The following is a 27,674-nucleotide window of genomic DNA, read 5'->3' as shown; positions in this document are numbered from 1 at the left end:
CACACACACACACACACACACACACACTTTGATTTGTCTCAACATGAGGACAGGAGAGCTGCCAGTCAATACATGGGAAAACAAAGTAACTTGCGTTACTTATTTGAAAAAGTAACTCAGATATTTTGTTGTAAATTTTAAAAGTAATGCGTTACTTTACTAGTTACTTGAAAAAATAATCTGATTATGTAACTCGAGTGACTTGTAATGCATTTCCCCAACACTGGTTCTTGTCAACATAAACTACTAATCTAAATTCAGCTGAAGCACTGGTATGATGAAAGCTTGATTAAGTGGAGAAAGTAAGAAGGACCCTTTATATTAGATGAAAAACTTAAAAGCTTAAATTTAAATTATACATGTAAATGGAAAATAAGTCAAAGTACTAAAATTACTAAAAAAGAAATCTTTTGACCCTCAACTTGATGTTATTGTCTCTGTTCTGCACAGAAGAAATGTTTCTCCACATGATCCAGTGAGCCGTGCCACACAGTGTGGCGTGTTGCTTTTCGACATATTCTCTTATTGTTGATAGATGAACAAGGCGCGTTTGCCCGACCATAATTGCCAATATGGTGCTTATAATGGAAGGTTTGGGTTAGGAACAGAACCATGTTTTCTTTGCGTTAAATAAAGTATACCATTATTATTTCTGAAAGCTCAATTGCGTGGTAGACCAGGGATTGCTATTGAATAAATTGTGCTCTTCCAAACAGAAATCATTGTTTCTCATTCTGGAATTCAGAACATTTCTCATATATAATGAGGTTGTATATATAATTCTCATATATAATGTGGTCTACACGTTATGGTGAGTATCATGCTTCATTGTAAATATTCCCAGTCAGTAGGGCACACTGTTGTCATTATCCATTAATATACTAAAGATAAAGCACTTGTTCAGTGGTTCTCAACTGGTTTTGTTTCAGGACCCAGAATTTATATTGGATATACATTGGATTGGATTTATAGAAGAGTGAACAAATATCAATTTTATTTTTAGATTATTAGTTATTTTTGGTTTAGTAATTCTGTTATGTGCTTGTTAAGTTGAGGGTCAAAATATTCATTTTCTCCCTCCTCTGTTATGATATAGCAGACATATTTGTTATGATATAGCATTCCCATTTATATGCAACAGTCCTTATAAAGGCTATTTTCAAAAATGTTTGCATATTAAAGTCTGAGAGGAACATTAATCCTGCTTATTCTAAATTAATCAGCGTAAGCAAAATAACTGAAAAGTCTGTCAGTGATATGATAAGAGTGGAAAAAATCACTTTTGATTTTTCAAGGTGTCAATCATCAAGAGAAGAGAAGCAATATGCATCTCTGTTAGTTGGGATTTTAAATATAGTTGTGCAACTATATGAAGTTAGTAAGTACACTGTAAAACAATATTTTCATGATTTGTAATCACAACTTTTTATCTTTTGTTAAATCAGCTTAGATAATTAATGTAGTTCAGATAACATAATATTTTGAGTTTTATTAATTAAACCAATCTCCTCCATTGCATTAACTCAATTGTTTTATTTCAATGAACTCAATTTAAGGCAATAACTTACTTTTATAAGTTAAACCAACAATAATTTTTTACAGTGTATAAGAAAAATAAATTACGAAAGCAGGCGGAGGTCGTCTTACTGACAAAAGGCTGTTGGTTTTTTACTTTTTCAACCAATATATTATGGAAAACACTAAAACGTTTCATATATGGTGTGTAAATAAGAAAACCACAAGAAAGATAGAAGGACCAATAGAAAAAAAGAGCAGTGCTAAAGAGAAAACAGCAAAAAGGGTCACAACGATCTTGGAAAAAGAGAAGGTGATGCTAGAAAATGAGCAGACAGATAGGCTGGTAAAAGAGGGAGGGTTGAGCTTGATGAATAGATGTTGGTATTTTCCTTCTTTCCTTCCAGAAGCTGAAGAAACTCTACACTTGACTGCAAGCCCGTCTACTTTACGAGTCGTGGTAGAAGGAAGCAAACTCTGCCACTCTGAATTTAAGAGGCAAAAAGTAGGCCACACCAAAACATGCCAAGAAGACCAGCATTAAAGGCTTTTTCCAGTGAGCATGCAGAATACGAGAACAAACCGTTTGACATTTCTGCCGCACCTGAACCCTCATGGAAGCCACAACCTGAGCATCTTCTAAAGTGATCAAATGTGTGTGTGTGACGAATGACATCAGGCTTTGGCAGATCACAGGGCTTTAACAAAGTAAAGTCAGTGCCTGAGGACTTCTGGATCAATCTTACACTCGGTTTAATGACTCAGAACCTAATCGTCTTGAGTTACTAATAGCAAATTTCACGTTTCATTAGAAGTGAATTTAATTTGCGCTGAATGCAAGAAATGTCAGTGAGAGAAGTCGGACTCAAAACAGGTTGAGAGTGGGTGTATGAAACTCAATTTGTGTTCACCATCCTCATGGGTCGTGTTTTCGGGCTCTAAGTTAATAAAAGGTTTGAACTGCACCAAACACATCTCAAAGGGAGACTTCAGGATCAAAACTATCAGTCTGGCCAATAACAAGAGGAAAACTGTCAATATCGCCAAACAGCAAATGCATAAACCTGCAGGAAAACAATAAAATCATTTTACTGGAGGAGACTCTAGTTTTCTCTGTATTTTCACTTTAAAGAAAATAAAAGAACCGTTGAAATTCTTTTCAAAGGACAGTCTCAGGACTTGGTCAGAACAATTTGATTAAGATATGAAACAAAAAAGAAACTTGTTTTAAACCGTTTGACTTGGCCACTATATATCAAAAGTGCTTGTGCTTTGGACACCTTGTGAATTGCCGTCTCTTAAATTTTCTCTCACGATATAAACGAATGCATCTGCGTTCCCAAAGCACCCTGACATGCATGAAAACACTATATGTAAAAAATATTTTAATAAATACTGATCTGGTGTCCCTTGAAGTCTGTGTCAATTCTCAATTGAAAATAGTAATAAAGCACTAATAAAGAACAATTTGATTACAAAAGCCACATGACGGACACTTCTTAAAATCATGTGCTAAAGACAAAACAACCGACAAACGATCACCACTACAGTCACGTCACTTTCAGTTTGTGGAAGAATAGTTATGGGAGATTTTTCACAGCAAAATCCATTCAAGTTTGGTTATCTAGCCATTCTTTCAAAGCCCTCCGTATATTTTAAACCTGCTTGTATTTGGCACCCTCTGCTGTTGCTACAAGAAAACACTTCACACACACTTAAACTCTTCTAAATAAAAGGTCTAACAATGTGAAAAAATATATTTTAACAAATCCCAGTCTCACTGCACTGAACTTTCAAATAATTCAGTTTGATATGAAACCCTAACGCTCAAAATAATTAATTGGTTTGAGTAGGAAAAACTTAAATTAAACTAATAAATTCAGTCAAATTAACTTTTATGAGTATTTAGCACTTTCTTTCTTTTTTTCAAGTTCACAGAACTGATATATTTTAAGTAAACTGAACCGTTTCATTGTTTTGAGTTTTATGAAATTAATTATTTTAATTTAGACAAATTTAAGTTTAACTGAAATGGCTGGGATGTCTATTTCCCAGCATGCTTTGCCGATGGCACTCGAAAGGGAGAGTAAATGCTAAAATTAAGTGTAATATAATGTTTTTTTGTGCCAGACTAATGTTAAGTGGGAGATTTAGTAATGATTAATGTTTTTTTTATGCTAATTTAGAAGAATGTCTGTTAATGTTGGTTTTAGGATAGTTACCATCATGGTGACGAGTGGAGCATGAGCTTGATTTGAGAGCAAATAAAACATTTATATTGTTGCGCTCATACAACAAGTGCTACTGTATAACATACTATTGCTAATATGTTAGCAGATTAGCTTGTTAAAGCTAACTAAGTTTATACTAATAAAATTGTTCACATTGATATTACATGAATGTTTTATGTATGAATAAGTGTACTCAAACATTTCAAGTTAAGATCATTTAAAAATTATAAGTACAAAATAAAAATCTGCTAGTTCTGCTTACTTTCAACTTTGAATTTCAGAACTTACAAAATTTGAGGCAATTGATTGCCTTAAATGTTTTGAGTTCTGCCAACTTATTCGGGTTTGCATACATTCTATTTTAATGTTTTATATTAAAGGGGTGGTTTACTGCTTTTTTTCTTTGCATGATTGTGTTTATGGGGTGCAATATAACATGTCTTCGTTTTTTTTTTTTTTTTTTAAGCCTTATTTTTCATAAATTTGACCTTTATTGTAAGCCGCTTTCTCCTCTGTCATTTGAACGACCGGTTGACTTCCTGATTCTATGAAACCACTCCCCCAGAAACAGGCATGGGCTCAGATTGGTTAGTTGGGCCGGTGCGTTGTAATTGGCTAAACTGCGCAGTGCACGTTGTCCGGAAACTTCACGCCCATCACCTTTACGGGCGAAAGTTGCATGTGCTCCGGTCAAATGTAAATAATGGTGTCAATACTGCCGTACAGTTTGAGCCAGAATCAGACCCAGAAAGCGGCAATGAAGAGTCAAGCAGAACCTCCCCAAACACGGCTCTTACAAAACGTTTCTGAATGGTACATTTTTTTTATTATTATTATTCTATTCTACTATTATATAATAATTTCGATACCCTGTTACTTGAAAATGCCACTGCTGACACTTGTTAGCTTTTGAGATACGGGTTTCTCCTGATTAAACATTTAATATAACTGAATAAATGAGTAATACCGCAGCTGAAGTTTGCTGTTGCGATTACATATATTTTTTTTTACTTTACACGTTTGTCTTACACACAAAATAGCATCGAACTAACTGGCTACTATAAACAAACAGCTTTGGCATTGGTTTACGTTCTTGATCAAATCGAAAAATTACTTCATAAAGTATACATGTAAAATACATTTACAAAATTAGTACATAATTACAAATTGCAGGTTCAAAATGTTTGTACGCGTTTGTCATAGACACACGAAATAGCATAACTAAGTGGCTATAACGCGAGCGCTGGCATTTGTTTACGTCCCTGATAAAACAAAACATTACGTCTGAAATTATACATGCAAACATTTAAAATTATTAAGTCTTACTTACAGGTTGTGGCCCAACAACGGCTGCCTCTGGGTTTAAAGTTGGAACTGCTTCATGTTTTAGAAACAGTTTCTTGTTTAATCCGGCATTGAATTCGTGGAGATTCTGGAAGCTGTCTTCCGTAAAATGCGCAGCACAGAGAGCTACGATTGTAATTTTCAGGAACATAATAAAACAGAAATTGTAGCCATTGTTGACGAACTACAGCGTCCATAGGAAGCCCGAAAACCGAAGACATGACAGCTGGGTGAAAATAACACACTTTCGACGGCATGGCTAACAGCTCTCCACTATAATTCTTCCTCTTCCACAACGCCGCAGAAATATGGCCACGCCCCATTTTTTGCATATTCCGGAGGGAGGGTTGATGTAAATGTATGGGTTAGCTACGTATAAAACCCGGGAAGTATCTCGTTGTAGTCCCATTCGAGTCGTTTTTGTAGGCATTAAACTTCCTGATTTTTAAAAGACAATATATCTGCTTACGTTGAACTTTCAGCACAGCAACTTTGCAGATACTGTTCATGCACCAACAGCAACATTACACACTATTTAAAATGAAAAAAGTGAAATCGCAATCAACCACCCCTTTAATAATTTTTTATAAAATGTTATTTAGGGTAAAAATGCATAAAAACAAAACACATCAAAGATTACTTCAGTTCAAATAATCTTTTATTGTGCATGTACTGATAACAAATGTACATATTCTTGATTTCGACACAACAAAAACGCAAGCTACGAGTTACAATGCACAATTCTGTGAGTAAAATGAGCTTGTCTAGAACCATAAAGCCTCTCTAGAGTCTCCGTTGAGTTAGATGGTTGTAATGTGGTCTGGTTATTTGTGCGCTTCGAAGGTATAAATGGACATTGTGTTGTTGTTCTTTTGCAATTTATTTCTTTGCAGCTTGGAAACGCTCGCTGACATTCTCCCAGCTCACAGCATTCCAGATGGCCTTAACGTAGTCCGGTCTGACGTTCTTGTACTGAAGATAGTATGCATGCTCCCAGACATCTATCCCAAGTAGTGGGACGAGACCTCAAATTTAAGAAGAGAACAGGGTATATTAAAGTTCAAAGACTTTTATAGATTTAGACAACTATAAAAACAGCTGATGTTTTTCTCTATGGAGTCTACCAGAATATTGCTTTACCTTTAATGTACACAATGTAATTTTTTTTTTACATGGTCGATACATCAATCCTTCTTCTAAAATGTGTTTTTAAGAAAGGTTGACATGGAGAAGCTAAATCTCGAGAACAGAGGGAAATGTTGTAAAAGCGACGTGGACATGGCGTTTTCATTACCCAACAGGCAAGTAAGGCATTCGTTTTAATACAGATGAAACCCGAATTGAATATGGTGCAAAAGTTCATTTATTTCAGTAATTCAACTTAAAAGGTGAAACTAATATATTATATAGACTCATTACATGCAAAGTGAGATATTTCAAGTCTTTATTTGTTATAATTTTGATGATTATGGCTTACAGCTTATGAAAACCTTTTCACAATATTCTAATTTTGATTTTGGGGGTTTCATAAGCTGTAAGCCATAATCATCAAAATTATAACAAATAAAGGCTTGAAATATCTCACTTCGCATGTAATTAGTCTATATAATATATTAGTTTCACCTTTTAAGTTGAATTACTGAAATAAATGAACTTTTTCACGATATTCTAATTTTTCGGGTTTCACCTGTAGATAAATTGCCATAAGTAGCTCTCTAACAGAGTTCATTGTAAAGCATTATCTATTGTGAAGAGTCATTCATCTAAAGTCACGCAGAGCCGAAGCACAACCAAAACAATGTTCTTCTGCAATGCATATTTTTTAAAATATTTTTTACCACTAGAGGGCCAAAAATTACATAGTGTACCTTTAAGTAACATATACAACTGTTATATATATGGATATCCACCACATTTTTTATATAGGAGCAGTCGCAGCCATTTGTAAATTGAATGTGTCTGGCTTCCTGTCACATGCTTCCAGATATTTTTAGCTGTACATAACCGCTTGTGCTGCTTTATACTGCAAAATGGAATTTCTCACCATATTATTTTAATGTATTATTGTAACTATAAATACACTGGTTTGTAGAGCAAATAGTTTTACCATTTACTGCACTTTGATATTCTTCAATATGTTTCCTTATAGCAGATGAATCGGAAGTGAATCGGAAGTGTCACACATTCACAGAAAACAGCTTACTTCCACGTTGAAAAATAAGGTGGATATGGTCGACTGTCGTGAAGACATTTGGAGCATTTTATGTGTATGCACTGAGGGTCTTGTTAAAGGCATGCATGGCTTAAAATAATGAAAATGATGCCTCTTACTGAGATGTGTAGTAGAAAACCCAACAAAGACGTATTTTATTTTATTTTATCACATCGTTTTATACATATTTTGAACTATAAGAGGCGCCATTATTCTGATGACGTAAAATGGTTGCACTCCGTGAGCTACTAGCGCTATCTGTTGCTATTTTTACCACAATACATCTCGAATTAGACAACTCGGAAAAAAATACTGATATGATGACCACAGCTACTGAAGCAGCTTACAGGAGGCGATGGATATAAGTATAGGTTTAAACCAAATGCTGTACCATGACTTTTTCCCCACAAGGGAATCTATCGAGGGGAAATCCACGCTAAGGAACTTCTCTAGCGGCCCGAGTCATGATTAGCGTCGGCATGTTGACATCCTAACGTTTCTTGTTTCAGCCGTTTGTAAGCTATTTGAGTAGCTGTGGTCTACTAAAAGACTCAAGGCATCGAGGCTAAAGTGGAGAGAAAAAAGCAGGTTTTTATAACGTTTTTTCGTCCACAGGTATCTTCATGCTTTTCTCATCCTATTATTGCTAGGAAAGCACTCTTACATTGCTTCTCTTGTTGCCTTTTGACTGAAAATGACAACCAAAAGCCACACAATGTGGTATCGTATCAGTATTTTATTTTCTGAGTTGTGTATTCTGAGTTGTGTTGCAGTAAAAAGCCAAAGACTATAGAAATAAGCGCCAGTAGCTCACCGAGTGCAACCATTTGACGTCATCGACGCAGAATGTATTGTGTACACATAACAAATGGCGCCCCCCAGTCCAAAAACGATGTCGATTTTTTGAAATAACATTTTCATGGGTTTTCTACTACATATTTAAAGGCACACTATGCAAGATTTGTACTTTAATATAACAGCTTCAGGGTAATTTTGATGGTAAACAAACTTGTAGTAGGCCGAATCATCACGATAGCAAAGCAGGGGCAAAACCAGCAATGCAGGTGGCGCCCCGCCAAATCTCGCAAGAATCACGACTTGCTTTACAGCACGACGTCAAATACATCAACAACATATGAAGCAGCCTCTATGGAAGACACTAGCACGCATTTCAGACGTGAATCATGTCAGAGTCGACGAAGAAAACGAAGAGGGGATCAGGCCGTGAGTGCAGAGACGGCTCTGCATGAGTGGTATTTATGACAGTAACGTTAAATACAAGTACTCCACAGCGACTCTAGGGGGCGCTGTTTGCCAAAAACTGCATAGTATGCCTTTAAATAAGAGACATCATTTATGTTATATTAAGCTATACATGTCTTCATGCCGGGGGTTCCCTTTAAGAGTGTATGGGAAAAAATTGTGTCAACTCTAGGGATTCATACATGGGCGTCGGAACCATTGTATATGGGTGGGACAAGACCCACCCACTTTTTAAGACCAATGATATTGGACCCACTCACTTTCACATTCAGCGCTGTCTGTTCGCTTTTCAGAGCGCAGTCAGTCAAATCCATTCAACTTGAGGAATGCCCTAATGAATAAAACCCCATTTCCGCTGAAATCGCTACATTATATTTCTCAACGAGCCGCAACTGACGAAAATAACCGCACGTTGTACCCTTCCAGTCAAATATTGCGTTGCAAACATCAATAACAGCTTTAAATTGTCACTGCTGATGGTATCAGCGTGTTAATCCACGGATAGCATATAAGCTGTGCACGACGTGGAGGCAAAGAACAGGCCGACGTGAAGCGTTTACTCGTTTAATTAAAAGGCACCAAAATACATGAAATGGCATTTACTCCAGTAACATTTTTCTGGGGGAGGACCCACCCACTTTTATTTGGCTTCCGACGCCCATGGATTCATATCTTACGAAAATAGATCTATTCTCTACCATTCCTTGAGGAATATTTACCTGTAGTGCCCTGCAAAGGGTCTTGGTTAGGACAAGCAGCAATTCTCAGTCTTCCAGTGTCTTTATTAAAGCCCAGCCAGCCCCAGCCTGAGCCCTGAACGGCCACCGTGGCAGCTGACATCCTCTCCTTCATCTTCTGAAATGAACCAAAGTCACGCTTAATGGCCTCCAACAGCTCACCTGTAACACGAAAGAAACAAAGGCTTTTCATATACAACTATATACCTCATAAAAGACAAGAAATAGCAGTATGAATATAAGTTCATCATGTTAGTTTGACATCCATTCACGTGTACACATGCACATTAAAGGTCCTGTTCTTCGTGATCCCATTTTTTAAACTTTAGCTAGCGTGTAATGTTGCTGTTAGAGCATAAATAATACCTGTAAAATGATAAAGCTCAAAGTTCAATGCCAAGCGAGATATTTTATTTAACAGAAGTCTCCTTTCAAAGGCGACAGCGAACGGCCGGTTCGGACTACATCCTCTACTTCCTGCTTTAATGACGTCACTAGAACAGTTTTTAGACTAGCCTCCGCCCACAGGAATACACAAAAAAAGGGGGCGTGGTCTTGTTGCGCTCCTACAGAGAAGAGGAAGAGTTGCGTTTGTAGAGTGTTTGTCACCATGTCGTCGAGACGCTGTTATTTTCATCCCGGACTCAGATCACCTTTGTTTGGTCATGTTCACAATAACACTGAACGCATGCGTCTCCACGTTACGGTAAGAGCCGTGACCTTTCCGGGCAACGTGCGCTAATCTGCTGTCCAATCACAACACAGGACCCGCTGGCCCAATCAGAACTCGTTACGTATTTCTGAAGGAGGGACTTCATAGAACAAGGAAGTCATCAGCCCGTTTTTAGGACAGTGAAAACAGCGGTATACAGATAAGTACATTTTGTGAAAAATACTGTTTTTTTACACGCGAAACATGAACACGTTATATTGCACACTGTACACACAATCAAAGCTTCAAAAACACAGGAAAAACGGGACCTTTAAGACAGTTGTCCAGGGAAAGCTGATTGAAATCTCTCACCCTGTGGTTCTCCTCCACCATTCGGGGACAGATTTGTCCAGAATATGCTATGATTTACATGACCACCACCGTTAAATTTCAACGCAGGCTGAAGGGAGACTTGGGTCGTCACATCACCTGTAACAGCAAGAGCAAACCTGAAGATGTGTCATATGAAATGAAGACAATTCAAAGTCATTAAAACGTATTAAATGTAAACATTAGTACTGTTATTTTTTTTCCACTGAACCATTATTGGCCTACTTTGTAAGTGAACCTCAGGTTGTCTGAGGAAATTAGGTGTATAAAGCAGTGTAATTTTAGTATTATTGGTATACTATCAATTATGATTTTGAATTAGCTTTTTAAGGTGAAGGTTTTAGATATTTTATATAAAAATGTATCTAATATTTTATTTTAGCTTTATTTCAATAAAAAAGCGATTTTTATTAGCTTTAGTTAACAATAATAATAATTTAATTCAGGAAAAAAAAAAAATTCTGATCATCTTTGAGTGACATTGATTTCTTTCAATGACCAGCAACTGAAGAACCAATATCGGGGCCCATTTATGATAAAAGCAATAGCATTTGTACTTACCCTTGGCCAGTGCCTCTTGATATTTCTCCTCAGTGACATTGAGGTTGTTGACATATGTTGCATGGTGCTTGCTGTGGTGCAGCTGCATGATCTCAGCACAGATGTGAGGCTCGAGCGCCCCATAGTCATACGGGAGGTCAGGGAGTGTGTGCTTCTGTCTAGAGGACACAGCACCCAAAACAGGGTTCAAGGTGGCAGCGCACCTAGAATGAACAGTAAGAAAAACTATTAAATATTGTTTTGCAACTTGGCAAGGTAACAGTCAACAATGTTGGATTACTGGGATGAATTTAGTTCACACTGGATTGTTGCTACATGGCACCAGTCAGGTGACAGAGCAGAGGTCTTTGAAATGGGGTAGATGGATTTACAAAATGATTTTTTATAAAATAAGTCTGTATGATTCCAGGCTTAGTATTTCCCTCACAGGATACAAATGATTCCTTACACACAAATATAAATATATATCATTTTATGCTAGGACACCCACATTTGATGATCTATCTATCTAGCTATCTATCTAAGTTTGGCAAAGTACTCTGAATTAGGCTACTATTTATATAAACTGTGGTTTTATATTATCTATTTCCACCAAAGCTGATTGAGTGCCTTCTGATAAAGTTCATTACGACTGACTAAACAGTTTTGTATGGTTAGTTCAAATAAAATCTAGATAATTATTCGATTAGACATTTATAACAAGCTAAGCTGTTGTTTGGCAGCCGATAATACACGTACACAACTCTAAATCAAATATCAGGCTATGAAAATGACCATATCACTGATGAAAAAAGCACTTGTAATGTCAGTTACGCAAACTAATAGTATGATGCTGTTAGCTTGGTCGCTCTACCAAACACATAAAAGTGCGCAGTTTATTGATACCGCTGATTTAATAAACCACACCGATTATTTAGTTAGCTGCACATACAATACGACAGCTGATTCAGACTTTAGCTTTACCTGCGGGCATATCCGACTCTGCAGAGCATATCTAGTCCGTCTAACGCCACATGCACTGAACACACACTGCCCTAATCTCGCTCCATTACAGCCTGCCCTTGAAATTCAACTTCAACTTGGACTAGAGCGTACCATTATTTCAAAATAGGGGTCAGACGCAAAAGTGTTTATTTTTTCTTTGGTTATGGACTGTAACGAAAATATGTTTACATGTAAAATATTACATGTGGCTGTTTGAAATATTAATTTTGTTCAGTTTAAATATATAACTTGTATTGTGTAAGTTAAAGAGGATGCGAAAACTGTGCACCCCCTGTGCCAATTGGTATAATCCAGCCAGTCATTCTATCTAGGCCTTACTTTGCACAGTGAGTTGTAGTTTGTAAAATAAATGGTTTCATTTAAAGAACATAATGCATGGTTTATGACGATTGTAAAAAACAATTATATCCCTCGTTTAATCCAAGTAATTGAGCAATATGGATTAATAGCGAGATAACAGTAAGAGCAAACCAACTGTGAATTAATAATTACTCAAGCCTTTGTATGACGAAGGAATCTATAGTTTCCTCGTTTAATGAAAAACATAATGCACTGGCTCATACATGTAACGTTATCTGGTAAACGCCAACGTAAAGTTAACATTAAAATGCCAGTGTTGCCAGATCCTGCAAGATAAACACGCAAAATGGTCTGACAAACTAATCTAAAATGAGCGACCACTTTGGGGAAGCACAAACACTGGCAAAACTAAAGTAATTAATAATGTCACGTCATTACTTAATTTAGTTATATATGTGGTGGTATATGTGGGTATACTTGCAACTCACTAATGTGTGCTAGCTAGGCTACTGGGTCAAGCACAGTTGTTTATTTTATCATGCACTATATAGTAAGCAATTATATATAAGTACAATTACTGTAGTTTCCACACACATTTGTGTATACTTATCACATTTAACTATTAACTAAAATTATTAATAGAGGAGGCCAGATTTCTCACTGACTACAACTGAAACATGGCAACAACAACACTGTATGCTAACGTGCTCCTCCCCCTCAGCGCTCGCGCGAACACACTGATGCTGTGCGGCTGAACAACATCGCGCACACGCTGGTCATGGCGGACGCGTTCCACTCCGTTTAAATAAAAATCGTAGTTGTCCCCCTTCCGAGAAACATATAATTCAACACAAGCACTTAAGAACTCTTATTGGAAAATAATACGCGGCATTCTGGTCGAAGTGAATTGGGTCTGGTAAGTGTTAGAGTTTGTATTTTGTTATTCCAGATAAAGTGCTGCTTCTCGGAGAGGGAGAGTCTCTTCCTTCTCCGCCATTTTGTGACAGCGAAACTGCTCCAAGAAGGCGCCGGTACATTTTTATTCCTCCGCGTCCTTTCACGGTAAATTTAGTGACTTCACTTTATTTGAAGAAAAACATGCATTATTGGCAACTTAAGCTTCACATTTCCCTCGACACTAACGTGCAATCGTGAGACGATCAGATTGGCGCGATTGTTTGCAGCGCATAGCGTTTAGCGTATTTAACACTCTTTAAACTGGCGAACTCCTTTTCCATGAACAAGGTTAACTTTGTTTTTGGACACAATGATAAGCTAAATTCGTTGGAAGCCGATCGGATTACTTTTCTGTTTCGTTTATAAAAGATAATAAACGTGGACACGGTGCATGAAATAACGTTAAACCCGATTGGAGCAGTTTCGTTTTTCCAACCGAACAACTGATTTTCTCAATTTTCACTGCGTACGATCATTATTTTTTTAATGCATTATTACGAATGTTTGATTTAAAAGGCATTTTGTTATTGTAATTGTTCCATTCTGTAAAAACGAGCGAATTGCTCGCCTTCGTGGCCTATATTTGTAATTGCACATGTGTAGGCGTGTGAAATCCACGCAACTGCCTTTAGACCATTGCTGCATATTGTTGCTTGAAAAGCCTGTGCATCTTTGAGTTGTTTCACCCAATGCTTGATTTGTGTGCTTCTGTGCTTCACAGGGATCAGAATGACCAATGAAGAACCTCTCCCGAAGAAGGTGAGCTCATTGTCGCAGTCTAATCTGATTATATGAATCTCTTACCGCCAATAAGATCCATATATAAATCTTTATTTATTGTCCTTGCAGGTTCGCCTTAGTGAATCTGACATGAAGACCCTGACCCGAGAGGAGCTCTGTACTAGGTGTGTAGCCATCCTGGTGTGCAATAATCTCTAAAAGTATATGTATGTTGAAGCTTTCCTGATTGTAAAGCTGATTTGTTTTGCTCCTGGTGTAGGTGGAAGCAGCATGAAGCATATGTCCAGATGCTTGAGGCGAAATATGCTGATTTAAACTGTAAGTTTGCACATCCCAGATGTTCTGAATTATTAATAGTCTTCAGTGGTTTACTCGTGCTAAGAGTATTCTGTCTTTGTGTTAACTAGATTTTATGTTGTGCAGAAAATGAAATGTTGATAACTAATGCACTTATTTAATGTTGAAATGTTTGCAGCCAATGATGTGACAGGCCTGAAAGAGTCTGAGGAGAAGTTGAAGCAGCAACAGCAGGAATCTGCACGCCGGGAGAACATTCTGGTCATGAGGCTTGCTACTAAAGAGCAGGAAATGCAAGATTGTACAGTAAGTGTGTTACTACATCTCCTTTTTTACTTCTGCTTCATGGTCAGTTCTTATTGGAGGTCATAGGTCATAGGGCTGTCACTTTTTATTCGATATTCGAATACGCATTCGAACATGACGTGAAATATCCGTAATCGAACTACAAATAAACTATCTGGTTTTTAAAGTGCCATGTCTAGCACATTTTTTACAGTATGTTTAGACCGTTTGTTTTTTATCTAAAAAAGCGTGTTACAGGCTGTATGTTATAGTCCGATATGACGGCGCGCTGCAACACGCATCACCGCAGATGGTCTATTCATCAAGCGTCAAGCCAACGTGCAAGCTATCGCAAATCAAAGTGAAAGTTGCAGACTCTTTAACACACAATAATAATAATCTTCATTAAAAGTAAAGAAACAAAATCATCTTACCAGGGCTGCCGCTCTCTCTTATTGCACTCTTTGATTTTGAAATGTTAGCTGATGATCAATAAAATGCAGCTCATATCTGTTGCTTTCGGTGACGTTAAATCCATATATAGCGCGGGAATTGAAGATCGGATTTATATCCGTTTATATATTCGAATACATAACTTGGTATTTGATATTCGTTCGAATTTGATTTTTCTCAAATGTGACAGCCCTAATAGGTCAATTTGCTTGAATGATGACTGTTTCGGATGGACTGTAGTAGATGCTTTCATTTCCGAAGCATGTGGATGTAGAATTTAAATGAATATAAGTGTACAGATTTTACACGCAGCAGCTGCATTTGTCATTTGTACTGACTTGTCTGTGAAGCAGCATCACTGGATATTTACCTAAGTAATAGCTACTGTTGTGTTCTAGTCAAATGTGTTTCCAAATGTTAGTCATACAAATGCTCACTGTAATTAATCAAAGTTAATGTACGGAAGCAGAAATGAGAATATAGTTTCCAGCATTTCAACATGGGAACAGCAAACTTTTGGTGGAGAATGTGGAATAGTGGATGGCTACAGCATTGCACCTTAAAGTGCAACTTTCACAGTCAGTTTTGCTCATTTTTACAATCGTTGCAGGTACAAATTATATAAAAAAATCGATTTATTTCTAACATACATTTTTCTAGCCATGAAAATAGCCCCAGACGCTGGCATGGATTAATACAAACGTGTGTAATTATTATTAAACAAATGTTGTGAATTGTAAAGGTCTGAAGTTTTCAAACCTTAAACTAGCTACTAGAGTTTTTTTTTTACGGACTGGGCATCACTTGCCTTCATTGACGTTGACATTTGTAATTTTTTACATGCTGAGATTCATTCTAATGGCCTCTTACCTTGCAGACCCAAATCCAGTACCTGAAGCAAGTCCAGCAACCGAGTGCAGCTCAGCTGAGATCGTCCATGGTGGACCCAGCCATCAACTTATTTTTCCTCAAAATGAAGGCTGAACTGGAACAGACTAAAGACAAACTGGAGCAAGCCCAAAATGAACTGAGTGCCTGGAAATTTACACCTGATAGGTAAACTAAAATAACTCCCCCTCCAAACAAAAAGTCAAGACTTTCCTGATTCAACCCCCACCTTCTCCTCTGCAGGAGTGCAGATAATGGTGGGGGAAGACTGAAATGTTTTGCTCACAACGAGACTCAGACTTTAAAGCCAAAGCTCAGAACAAAAGACATTTTTCTTTCGTATTGCCCTGCTATTACACATACCGTAATGTAAAATCAGAACAAAACACGACAGTTTTGGTCAGGTGACACTTTTGTTTCAGCTCTTTCTCCCCCCCCACACCCCTCATGGTACAGAAGCCTGAAGGAATCGGGACTGTTCCTGAAGAGGTGGTCACGTCGGAAACGCACCCCCTTCCAGCCCCAACAGGCCACGTTAGAAAGCTTCCTGTAACAAAAAAAGGCGGCCTATGAAAGACTTTGGCTCTGGAGCTGGTTGAACTGTAGTTTAAAGATCACTGATTGAACATTTAAAACATGACATGGCCCTACTAAATGTGTTGCAGAGGAACATGCCCCCATTTAAACGCCATCGTAGACACCTTGAGACTCTGGTTAAGAATCTAGAATGTAACAGGGAGGTGGGAATGTAGTGTGATCCAATGAAATGGGGGAGGAGTTAAGCAATCTTAAGACTTTGGGGGCAGAAGCCTTTATGATGTAAGACTTTGTGGAAGGAATCAGACTTTCTGATCGGCAAAGACTTTGATATATGTTCATCTCACAGGTGCGACATACGGTAAAGTGTCTTAAACCTTCTACTTTTTTTGTGTTCTTAATATTATACTTTGTTTTGCTCTGGAAATGCACCTTGCATTTACAGCAGTGTGGTTCAAATGAATTGACCGACTTGGTAATAATTTTAAATTGGCTGTTGCGCTGCTGCAGATGCAAACATAATTGTCCTTTTCAATGTGAATGCAAATGTCCAATGTGTGTTAGAGGAAACTATTCAAGCTGTTCAAATGTCTGTGTATGGTAATTTGTACTTTTAACTTGTGCACCTTTCTAATCACTTTTTATTTTGCTTTCACCCAGTGAGGATTTTAATTACTTTGTTTATTTCTCTCGGGTCACGTTTAATTCCTTCGCAGGTATTTTTGCTCGGTAGTTGTTTTATGGCGAGATTACATTTTGACTTTATAGCTCTGCATTCAAAATGTGTGTGATTCAAGAGTAGTTTTAGAGCTTCCACTTTGCAAATCTATGAAAACAACTTGGTTAAGGTCATTTTTATTTGTTACCAAGTCTTTTGAAATTTTGTCTGCTCTAAAGTGGCATTAAATAATTCATCAGAAATTTCATTGGAGGTTAGCAAGCAGATTGCTCAGAAAAGATGTTGAACCAGTTTAAGGAAATAGTACATTTTTATCTCACACTTTATTTGCGCTTAAATGTTAAATTCCAGCAATTGCTTTGATGAAATTATTCCAAGTCATTTATTTTGAGGACAGTAGTATTAATAACTACTGTATTTGACACCAAAGCATCCTAGTGACCATTAAGTTCAAGGTTGAATGGTTCTGAATGCATCTCTGTACAGTATATCAATATATCGGTACAGTCTGCTGAGTTTTCAGTAGAAAAGGGTTGCCTTTACTTACCCCGAAATAGAATAGAATAAAATATGCTGCTGATTTAAATGACGTGCTCCTGCACATCCAGTTTTGCAGTTATTTTATCTCAATGATAATACAAGAAATTGCATTGCCTACTGTTGGGGAAAATTTCAAACTTAATTTTTACCTGCTGTCATTTAGTATATGACCAGTCACAATAGCATTAAGCATCACTTGATGCAATCATTGCTTTGTCGCTCGTAGCTGGTTTTAGATTAACAGGTAGGTACTAATTTTAATTTGAATCTGTGAACATCTCTGCTTTTAGATTTTTTTTTAATTAATTTGGTTTTGCAACTTAGTAAATGGCCTATTGGAATGCCTCCATGCTAGATGTGTTAGATGTATATTGCACTTGATGGTTAAAGTTGATTTGGTCTGAAAACTGTTCACTCATCTCTTCCCAGAATTGTTTGAACTGTTACTTGATTTTCTTGTTTGTTGTTGACCATTTACATGCACACAAGGAAACTGCTTATCCGTCTTTGCGCTTGTTTGCACTGTTAGCAGTGCATTCTTAATATGCTTATACAAAGGGCATGATTGGTAATTCTCCAGTCTGTTGTTGCTTAAATTATCTGATCTTTTTCATGCATGTGCACTTTTTAAAAAGCTGTAAGAAATGTCTAAATAAGACACATTCTCTGACAGAAACCCAAGCGTGTATTAGTTTCAGAATACTGCTTTCTGCAGAACTGAGCCATTTTCTTAGGTGCATGTAAACAATATTTACCAGTCTGGTCAATGGAGAGTTTGTTGTAAACTTTCTGGTTGGCTAATGTTACCACCTAGTTCATAAATGCAGTGGCCACTTGTATTGACCCTGTGGCCATGTTCACGATGTGATGTTAGACTTGTTTCCCTTGCAGCCAGACTGGTAAGAAGCTGATGGCGAAATGTCGCATGCTGATCCAGGAGAATCAGGAGTTGGGCAGGCAGCTGTCTCAGGGGCGCATCGCCCAGCTGGAGGCTGAGCTCGCCTTGCAGAAGAAGTACAGCGAAGAGCTCAAGAGCAGCCAAGATGGTGAGCCAAAGCCTTTCTCCGTTCATGGTTCGTTTTAAACAGACATCGACTTCACTCACTTTATTTGTTCCTTTTTTGCATTTTATGTGGTCCAGAGCTGAATGACTTCATTATTCAGCTGGATGAGGAGGTGGAGGGCATGCAGAGCACCATTCTGGTTCTTCAGCAGCAGCTGAGGGAGACCAGGCAGCAGATGACTCAGATTAACCAAACCCCAGGCACTTCTAGTGGAGCTGGTCCGAGCAGAACTTCCCCTTCAACGGCCTCCGAACCTTCCCTTCAAAGTGAACCTATGAACACCTCAAGCTCGAATGTGGGGAAAGACTGCGGGAGGGTGTCCAATGGACCCGCCAACGGGAACTCATCTCAGAGGGGCGTGTCTGGTTCCAGTCTGTATAGGGAAGCGAGCAGTGCAGACGAAGACTACCCACCATCGCCCTCTGTCTCCAGCCCCACCCATGGTGGCATGTCAAAACTCTCCAACCACTCGGAAGATGCGTTGAGCCAGAGGGGCGGAGAAGGGTACGTGACTCAGCTAAGTGCAGGCTATGAGAGCGTGGACTCACCTACGGGCAGTGAGACGTCAGTGACCCAGCACTCGAATGATACAGACTCCAATGCTGACTCCCATGAGGCCGCTGCTGTCTCCAAAGGCAGCAGGACTGCGGGTACGCGGCACAGCACTCAGAATGGCCTGGACTCATCCGCAGCAACAGTTGCCACCAATGCCTCCACAGGGTCTGTTTTGTAACATTCTTAAAGATTTGTTCATTTTTTTTAAGTAACTCATGACAAACAAGAAAGTCACACACTTCAGGCCAGTTAGTTCTTGTTTGAGAAAGGGTCAACTGCATCACTTTTATTTTCTACCCACCCGACCTCCCATCATCACCCATGTCAGTGCATTTGCAAGATGCTCAAAGCTGATTACGTTTATATAAAAAAAAAAAAGCAACATTGTGTTTGTATATTTGAATTTTTTTTAAAGAATGACTTTTAAACCATTTTCCACTGTCAAAGTAATATGAACACTTGGTTCTGTACTGTTCATTTGCTCTCTCTCGTTAGAACTCTGAAATCATTTAGCTGCGTGTGATGTATCGTATCATAAAGCTCAATTTAAGTCTTGAAGCTGCAAGTTCAGAGAGTCCTTAGTTTCCTGATGTTAAACTTTTTGTTCCTCTACATGACGAGAGAAAACATTTTTGTTTGACTTGTGTGTAGTTTTTTGAGATGTATCTTGTTAAATTCTGATTTCAATCCTTTTCATGTACTGACCAAATATCAATAAAGAATTTTAATATGACTCAAACCTTGCTTTGATTTTCTGTTTTGAATAAATTCTATCAAAATCATTTCATTAGTTTAACAATGTCTTGGATTTACTATATCTATGCCTCCAAAAAAAACAGTAAAAATGCTTTGAAATCGGTGTATTTAGTGATCATGTTAAATGATGTTTGAAGTGTTTCTGATGTAAATTAACGTTAGTACTTCAATTAAACTGATTTGGATCTAAGTTTAGAGTGCATAGACGGTTTGTTGCCCTTTTTGTTAAACGTCCACACCATAAGATGGCGCTACACAAAAATAAAACCAATGCCTCAGACTTAGATCTCGATGATGATGCTTTCGTACTCCTATCTTATCAAATGAATGAGACCGCTTGAGGTAGGAGGCTCCTTGAAACAACCTGCATATAAATATAAATAGAGAACCAGCCCATCAAACACACAAGGAACCTGCCGGGAAAAACAGCGAAGATGAACACGGACGCGATTGTTATTGTTTCCGCTTCAAGGACTCCTATAGGTAAACTTCATCTGACGTCTAGTATCATTATATTGTCCACACGATGCTAAGCATCTATTTGTAACTTCTCTGTTGCAGCTTGTTGACAGATTATACTAGAAAGTTTGATGATCTGTGCCACTACCTGAGTTAACAAGTTAACCAAATGATCTGTACGATAAAGTTGATGAAAGAGTGTCTGTTCGCTGTAGTTTTATACCGTCAAAATATGTGTCTTAATATTTAATTTTAATTAGCTAGCGCTCTAGCTACACCGACTGCAGTCTTGTAGTGTCTCACTGTGGTACTATGGTGCAGAAGAAACGTAGAGCTGCTCTGATTGGTTGCTATGCGTTCTCCCCAGTGTTCTCGAGCTGTGATTGGTCAATTTATTGTATCGCCATGGCCTTGAGAAATTTTATGATTGGTCAGGGTCAGCGAAACCTCATAATCACATATTTTACAGGATAATACTAATATATTTTATATGTATATCTATGCTTATGTACCCTCTCGTTTTTTTTTCTTGTTCCTTGTTGAGGCATGTGAATTATTTTGTGTTATATGAGATATGGCACTGTAGATGCTACTGTTGTTGACAATAAAGCATTATAAAAAAATAATAATACTAATATAGCAAACTAGTTTGCACATATCTTGTCTATTTGCACACGGAGTGTTTGCTCTTTAAATACGAACCCTTCATGTTCTAGCATTAAATTCTATTAATTATAATTAAATGTTCAGTTAAAACAACAGAACAAATATGTTTTGCCTATTTTATTCACAGGATCATTCAATGGAGCCCTTAGTAGTGTACCCCTCCATGATCTGGGGGCATTAGTCATTAAAGATGTGCTGAAGAGGGCCAATGTAAAGCCAGAAGAGGTATCGGAGGTCATCATGGGTCATGTCCTCACTGCAGGTGATAATATAGCACTACATGTAGTGTACTCTAGCTTGTGGATTGAGAGTCCTGCCTTATCTTATCCTACTTTGACTCTATTAAGGTCATGGGCAGAACCCTGCCCGGCAGGCAAGTGTTGGTGCTGCCATCCCATACTCTGTGCCCGCATGGAGCTGTCAGATGATCTGTGGATCTGGCCTAAAGTCTGTGTGTCTTGGTGCCCAGTCCATCATGACGAGAGAATCCACTATAGTAGTAGCAGGAGGGATGGAGAGCATGAGTCGGGTAAGATATCTAAAGCCGCGTTTCCACCGCGGGAACTTTCCCCAGGAACTGGGAACTTTGGGCTGGTACTTGGTGTGTTTACACCGCAGGAATCAGGGTCTAAATGAAGTTTCGGGTAAATATTTCCCCCTCCGAAAGTCCCTGCTGGCGAGGTAGTACTTTTTCAAAGTTCAGGAACGTTCGGGGGCGGGACTTGTGCGCTGAACATGCTGATTGGTTGTGTTCACGCCGCATTTTCATTGGATGACTCCACGCAGCATTTTATTTTAACCGGCATTTTTTTTTAAAATATAGCGGTTCTTCATAAAAGTTCCTGGGAAAAAAAAAAGTTCCTGGGAAAAAAGTTAATGGGACAAATTGTTCCAGGTAATTTCGGTGGAAACGCGGCTCATGACACTAATCTTAAAGTAAAAAGAAGGCACATTTGAGTCTACATTAGTCAAAACATGTATCTTGATCTAATGATAACCATGGAACATCTTCTGTCAGACTCCTCACATAGTGCAGATGAGGTCAGGGGTGAAGATGGGAGATGCTACTTTGCAGGACACTATATTGACTGATGGACTCACAGACGCCTTTTACAATTACCACATGGGATTCACGGGTAATTTCTTAAAACAGATTCCCTACCTTTATTGTGCACTTTAAAGGGACACTCCACTTTTTTTGGAAATAGGTTCATTGTCCAGCTCCACTAGAGTTGAACAGTTTTACCGTTTCGAATCTATTCAGCCGATCTCCGGGTCTGGCGGTAGCACTTTTAGCATAGCTTAGCATAGATCATTGAATCTGATTAGACCGTTAGCATCTCTCTCAAAAAAATGACCAAAGAGTTTTGACATTTCTCCTATTTAAAACTTGACTCTTCTGTAGTTACATCGTGTGTACCAAGACCGACAGAAAATAAAAAAGTGATTTTCTAGGCCGATGTGACTAAGAACTAAACTCTCATTCCTGCGTAATAATCCAGGAACTGCAGCCGTACCAGCAGCGCAATGATATTACAAACTTAGTGCCGGTCATGTTGGAAGTTACCGAGCTGGGGACTATTTTCAGGCGCGGCGTAATATCATTTCCTTGATTATTACGCAGGAATGAGAGTATAGTTTCCTAGTCATATCGGCCTAGACAATCACAACTTTTTATTCGGTCTTAGTACACGATGTAACTACAGAAGAGTCAAGTTTTAAATAGGAAAAATATCTAAACTCTTTGGTCATTTTTTTGAGAGAGATGCTAACGGTCTAATAAGATTCAATGATCTATGCTAAGCTATGCTAAAAGTGCTACCGCCAGACCCGGAGATCGGCTGAATGGATTCGAAATGAGTCTATTTCCAAAAAAAGAGTGTTCCTTTAATAGGATAATTGATCTAGTTGTGGTTGTGTGCCTGTGATAGCGGAGAATGTGGCCAAGCAGTGGGGGGTGTCCCGTGAGGCTCAGGACCAGCTTGCTGTGACATCACAGAACAGAACCGAAGCCGCTCAGAAGGCTGGCTATTTTGACCAGGAGATTGTGCCAGTCACCGTTCCCTCTAGGAAAGGCAAGAGGCTCTTTTATACGTTCAATAATAAAGGTTTTATATGCACTTCTGTTTAAAAGTTTCAAAATAAAAAAACACAGTACAAACTGTTATATTGTGAGTTATTATTACAATGTAATGTAATAGTAAAATTTTAACGCCAGTCTTCAGTGTCACATGATCCTTCAGAAATCATTCTATTATGCTTATTTGGTGCTCAAGAAATATTTATTTATCTATTATAATGTTTATTGTCAATGTTGAATTCTTGCTGAATAAAACTATTAATTGCATTAAAAAACTCACTTACTTCAAATTCATTCGTTGTACTGCAAAAAAACCCCCCAAAAAACGTATTTTTGTTTTGTTTACTAGTAAAAGTCATCTTTATAATCATAGAAACACTTTAAGCATAAACCTCACAAATTATGTTAGATTTATGCTTGGTACAAGAAAGCTAAAATTAATTGAAGGTGTATTTTCTGAAACTGTCTTAATATATTATGTAGTTTCTCAAGTGCATTTTTGTTTTCAGATACTTTTTCAAGTCTCGGACTGAATATGAATTAAAATAAAACCTTTGTTACCATATCAGGTCCAATCGAAGTCAAAGCTGACGAGTTTCCTCGGCATGGCAGTAATATTGATGCCATGTCCAAACTGAAGCCCTGTTTTGTGAAGGATGGTTCTGGGACAGTGACAGCTGGCAATGCATCAGGTAAACGAGACGTCTGTGACGCTCAAGTATGACATCTTCATTGCGTACAGACATTAATGTGCTTTGTGATGATTTTTGTTTAACAGGCATAAATGATGGAGCCGCAGCTACTGTTCTCATGAGCCAATCAGAGGCCCAGAGGCGGGGCTTAAAACCAATGGCACGCATCACTTCCTGGGCTCAGGCAGGCCTTGACCCTGCAGTCATGGGCACAGGGCCAATTCCAGCCATTAGAAAAGCTGTGAGTGTCTCTGAGTCATCGCATGTTTTAACTCAACCACATGAATGAAGGATGAATGCTTGTAATGCTTTGTCAGTCCCTCCAGAAAAAGTTTTTTTGTGATTGTTGCGGGCAAAAATCCTTGATTATGCGGCACGTTTTCTTAAAAAATGCGATGGAATATGCGGGATATTTATGCAATTTAATGCGATGAAATTGCGGGAACTTGCAAAAATTGCGGGAACTTGCAAAAACTGCGGTTTGATGAAAAAGAGGGGGAAAAAAATTCCCCCAACACCCTATTCACTAGGCTACTACTTTAATGTAAAGAGTCATTTCTTATTACTTCCTATGATAAGCAAGCATACTACCTCACATAAAGTGCTGGGAATATTTAAGTTCTCATCTTGTTTTATTTCATAAACACATGGCTCAAACTTACAAAACATTGATGAGTCGAACAAGTTCTGTAGCTTTACAAAATGAATATGCTACAACTTCTGTAAAAATGGCAAAGTGGTTGTCCAGCGTGGACTTCCGCCTGCGGTCCGACACACAGTTGCACAGAGTACAGAATAATTTGCCCCCGCTGTCATGTAACACACTGGGAAACTGCTTTGCGCGGTCTTTTGCGCTTATGTTTGTTGGCAAATGAGAATGATTTGCGGGCTTCATCATGGTTTCATCAGCATTACGGGGTTTGCAGCTTTTCAATGATGTCGCACAATTACGTCACTTCATAAAGTTCCCATGGCAACAGGGCAAATGGCTGCGCTTGTGTGAAGTAAACGCAACACTTTTCAACTTTCTGCTAAGATATATGTGACTTTTTGCAACGAAAATGCGGGGATTATGAAATCATGCAAGCCTGCATATTTTGCGTGCAGAAATCTGCAATTTATGCGGCGAAAGTGCAGCGTATTTGAAAAAAATTCATATGCGGACTTTGGCTGATTATGCATTAAATCATGCGATCGCATAATCGCGTTTTTCACGTGTTGAAACACACAGGCACTCAGAGGACCAGTATAATCCATTAAAGACACAGATTTAGAGTTTCAAATAAATCTAAAACGTTGAGCAGAATTGTCCATTAATATAAGAATGAGAAATTATATAATTTTATATACTATGATATGATATAATTATAATTGTGTGTGTGTGCTATGATTTATGCTGTTATATTATTTGTTTGAGACAAAATTATTTTGAGTGCTTTATAATATAATGTAATGCAGTATCACTAACATTTATGCATTTAGCAGACGCTTTTATCCAAAGTGACCTAAAAGAGAGGAGAAAATGACAACATTAGCTAATTCAATTAAAATGTTTTGTGCTATAGTCCTCACCAATTTATTGTTAAAAGCCAATTTGTTTTGCGCTAGGAGTGATACTGGTTTTTGAAGTGAATTGTATCTGCTTTCTAACCAGGTTGATAAAGCCGGATGGAAGCTAGACGAGGTGGACCTGTTCGAGGTAAATGAAGCGTTTGCTGCTCAGGCCATTGCAGTGGTTCAGGAGCTCGGTCTAAACCCTGACAAGGTGTGTGGTTTACTCCACTTTATACATACTTATACTACAGGGCCGTTGAATGCTTGAATCTGATTGGTTGACGAACGTTCTACGGTGTGCAATTATTTTCAGAGAACCGCACGGCTAAAGTAGTTCCGGCAGGTCTTGACCGCTTTACAGTTCCATATCACTGCGCGTAGTTCACTGTAATAACGGAAAGTAGGATACAATTCATAACAAGAAAAACTGCAGCCGCATGCGCTTGATCTGCAGTTTTCAATGTCTAACTTCACAATCAATGGAAACATGCAGTTTAATTTAAATAAATGAAGTATATAGTCCTATATATAATCAATAGAAAATTAAACTGAATATTTAAATAAATTGATAGTCCTGCTGCACGGGTTTTCGTAATTATTGCAGATAATATAACAAATAAATAATTATTGATAGGCCTATACTTTAAAAGGACTTTGTGTTTCATTTATTAGGCTAGTCTTCTGTCACTAATAGAAAAAAATAATGAACGAATGAATTAAAACGAATTGAATGAATAAATAAATAATAATATTGACGCACATGCTTCTCTCTCTCTCATAACTGCATTAGTAACTGCATAAAGCCGGGGACACACTTACTGTAAGGCCGGTTATGAATGTAAACTGATCATGCACGCGTTCTCAGCGCGTTCAGTCTGTGTTCACAGCGATGTTTAAAATCTGCTGCATTCACAGTCAGAGAATGTTTTTAGTCGTTAAGAAGTGTGTGTGTGTGTGTGTGTGTGTGTGTGTGGTGTGTGTGCTTCATAATTGAACACTTCATGTGTCTCTTTCCCTTCAGGTTAATGTGTGTGGAGGTGCGATCTCTCTCGGGCATCCTCTTGGGATGTCTGGCTGCAGAGTGTTGGTGACCCTGCTCCATGCGCTCCACAGGACAGGCGGACGGAAAGGCGTCGCGTCTCTGTGTATAGGTGGAGGAATGGGGATTGCCATGTGTGTAGAGAGAGAATAAGAACTGAATAATCCTGATATAAACAAATGACCACACTGTAATCGAGTGCTTTCAATCAGGCCTGTTTCCATATTCAAAACATATGTTTACAAAGCTTTAACAAGCTATGGTGACACTTAAGTACATACTTCAGTCAGTACTTGTATGTACTGCAAAGCAAGGGAATCCTGTAGTATAATTTACACATGGCCAGTTCTGGTTTCTGGTGTAAAATCATCTCTAATGGATCATATATAGAGTGTATCTAATGTATTTCACACTTAAAACTAATGTATTCCATTCAGTCTTTAGTGATTTGTGCTACATAAAGATGACTTATTGAAGTATACCAGCTTTAATGACATTCCTTTTGTGTGTGTTAATCGTCTATGGTTGCTGAGCTACTCTTTTATTGGTATTTAAACTGGGCCTGTCCATGTATTACACATGCATATCAATGATAACCTGATTGGATTATGAAACTCATGGTGTGGTTTTTTTCTGTGTGTAGTAATCGATCAATTGAAAGGAGTCAGTTTGTTTGGAAATGTAGAACAGGACATGTTTACACTGTGCAATATAAACCTGCCTTAGAGAACGTCAAATGTGCCAAAATTAGCCTCTGTGCTTCCAATAGGCTGCTTTTAATAATCTCTCCCAATGTTCATTTTTGCCTCAGGGGAAAAGCTGTTTACATATTTAGCCTGTTGTACTCTACATCTCACCACCTAATAAAGACTTTAATGGAGAGCAATGTGTCCTACAGTTAATACAGGGCCACTTTTTTGGTACATCATCTAAAAATGTTTATGCACATTTATTTTACAGATTGCTCTTTGTGATTTGAATCAGGCATTTTGCAATGAGTCTGTAAATAAATCTATACATTGTAAACAAGAATTTATTTCTAATATAAAATAATTTAGTTATTTAGCAAGTCATGATGCTATACTTTTAGATACAAGCACAAACTCTTACACGTTCTCACGTCTGGCAAAGAAATGACTTTTATCAAATCAAATTTGCACCCACATGTGACCGATTTTATTGTAACATCAGCCTGCCCAGGGACTACGGGTGGAAATTAGCT

At 38.0% G+C, this 27,674-nt stretch overlaps 3 protein-coding genes across 8 annotated transcripts; 2 read left to right on the top strand and 1 right to left on the bottom strand.

Moving 5' to 3' along the window:
• Nucleotides 1–5,730: 5,730 nt before the first annotated feature.
• Nucleotides 5,731–12,009, bottom strand: sod2 (superoxide dismutase 2, mitochondrial). The gene is made up of 5 exons (XM_079583734.1): nt 11,869–12,009; nt 10,906–11,108; nt 10,327–10,443; nt 9,285–9,464; nt 5,731–6,115 (listed from the first exon to the last, which is right to left on the bottom strand). The coding sequence occupies exons 1-5, from the start codon at nt 11,895–11,897 to the stop codon at nt 5,970–5,972; spliced, it is 675 nt and encodes a 224-aa protein (XP_079439860.1). The 5' UTR covers nt 11,898–12,009; the 3' UTR covers nt 5,731–5,969.
• Nucleotides 11,926–19,939, top strand: wtap (WT1 associated protein). 6 transcript variants are annotated; one of them, XM_079583730.1, is made up of 8 exons: nt 11,926–13,126; nt 13,889–13,926; nt 14,017–14,072; nt 14,168–14,226; nt 14,384–14,511; nt 15,821–15,999; nt 18,479–18,633; nt 18,729–19,939. In XM_079583730.1, exons 2-8 carry the CDS (start codon nt 13,897–13,899, stop codon nt 19,382–19,384), a joined length of 1,263 nt encoding a protein of 420 aa, XP_079439856.1. In that variant the 5' UTR covers nt 11,926–13,126; nt 13,889–13,896; the 3' UTR covers nt 19,385–19,939. The 6 variants fall into 6 exon arrangements, 4 of the variants coding, with proteins under 4 accessions (XP_079439856.1, XP_079439859.1, XP_079439858.1 ...); XR_013794346.1 differs by having other exon boundaries at nt 12,873–13,126; nt 15,821–16,717; XR_013794347.1 differs by having other exon boundaries at nt 12,873–13,126; nt 15,821–16,729.
• Nucleotides 19,940–20,209: 270 nt separating this feature from the next.
• On the top strand, nt 20,210–27,492 carry acat2 (acetyl-CoA acetyltransferase 2). Its single transcript, XM_079584024.1, has 9 exons — nt 20,210–20,445; nt 21,215–21,349; nt 21,435–21,616; nt 22,106–22,223; nt 23,019–23,162; nt 23,737–23,859; nt 23,946–24,100; nt 25,514–25,624; nt 26,435–27,492. Exons 1-9 carry the CDS (start codon nt 20,397–20,399, stop codon nt 26,603–26,605), a joined length of 1,188 nt encoding a protein of 395 aa, XP_079440150.1. The 5' UTR covers nt 20,210–20,396; the 3' UTR covers nt 26,606–27,492.
• Nucleotides 27,493–27,674: the final 182 nt, after the last annotated feature.

Source organism: Phoxinus phoxinus (assembly GCF_949152265.1).
Source record: "Phoxinus phoxinus genome assembly, chromosome: 16".
NCBI lineage: Eukaryota > Metazoa > Chordata > Actinopteri > Cypriniformes > Leuciscidae > Phoxinus > Phoxinus phoxinus.
Note: the sequence above shows the minus strand (reverse complement) of the source record. Positions and strands in the feature narration are given on the sequence as shown.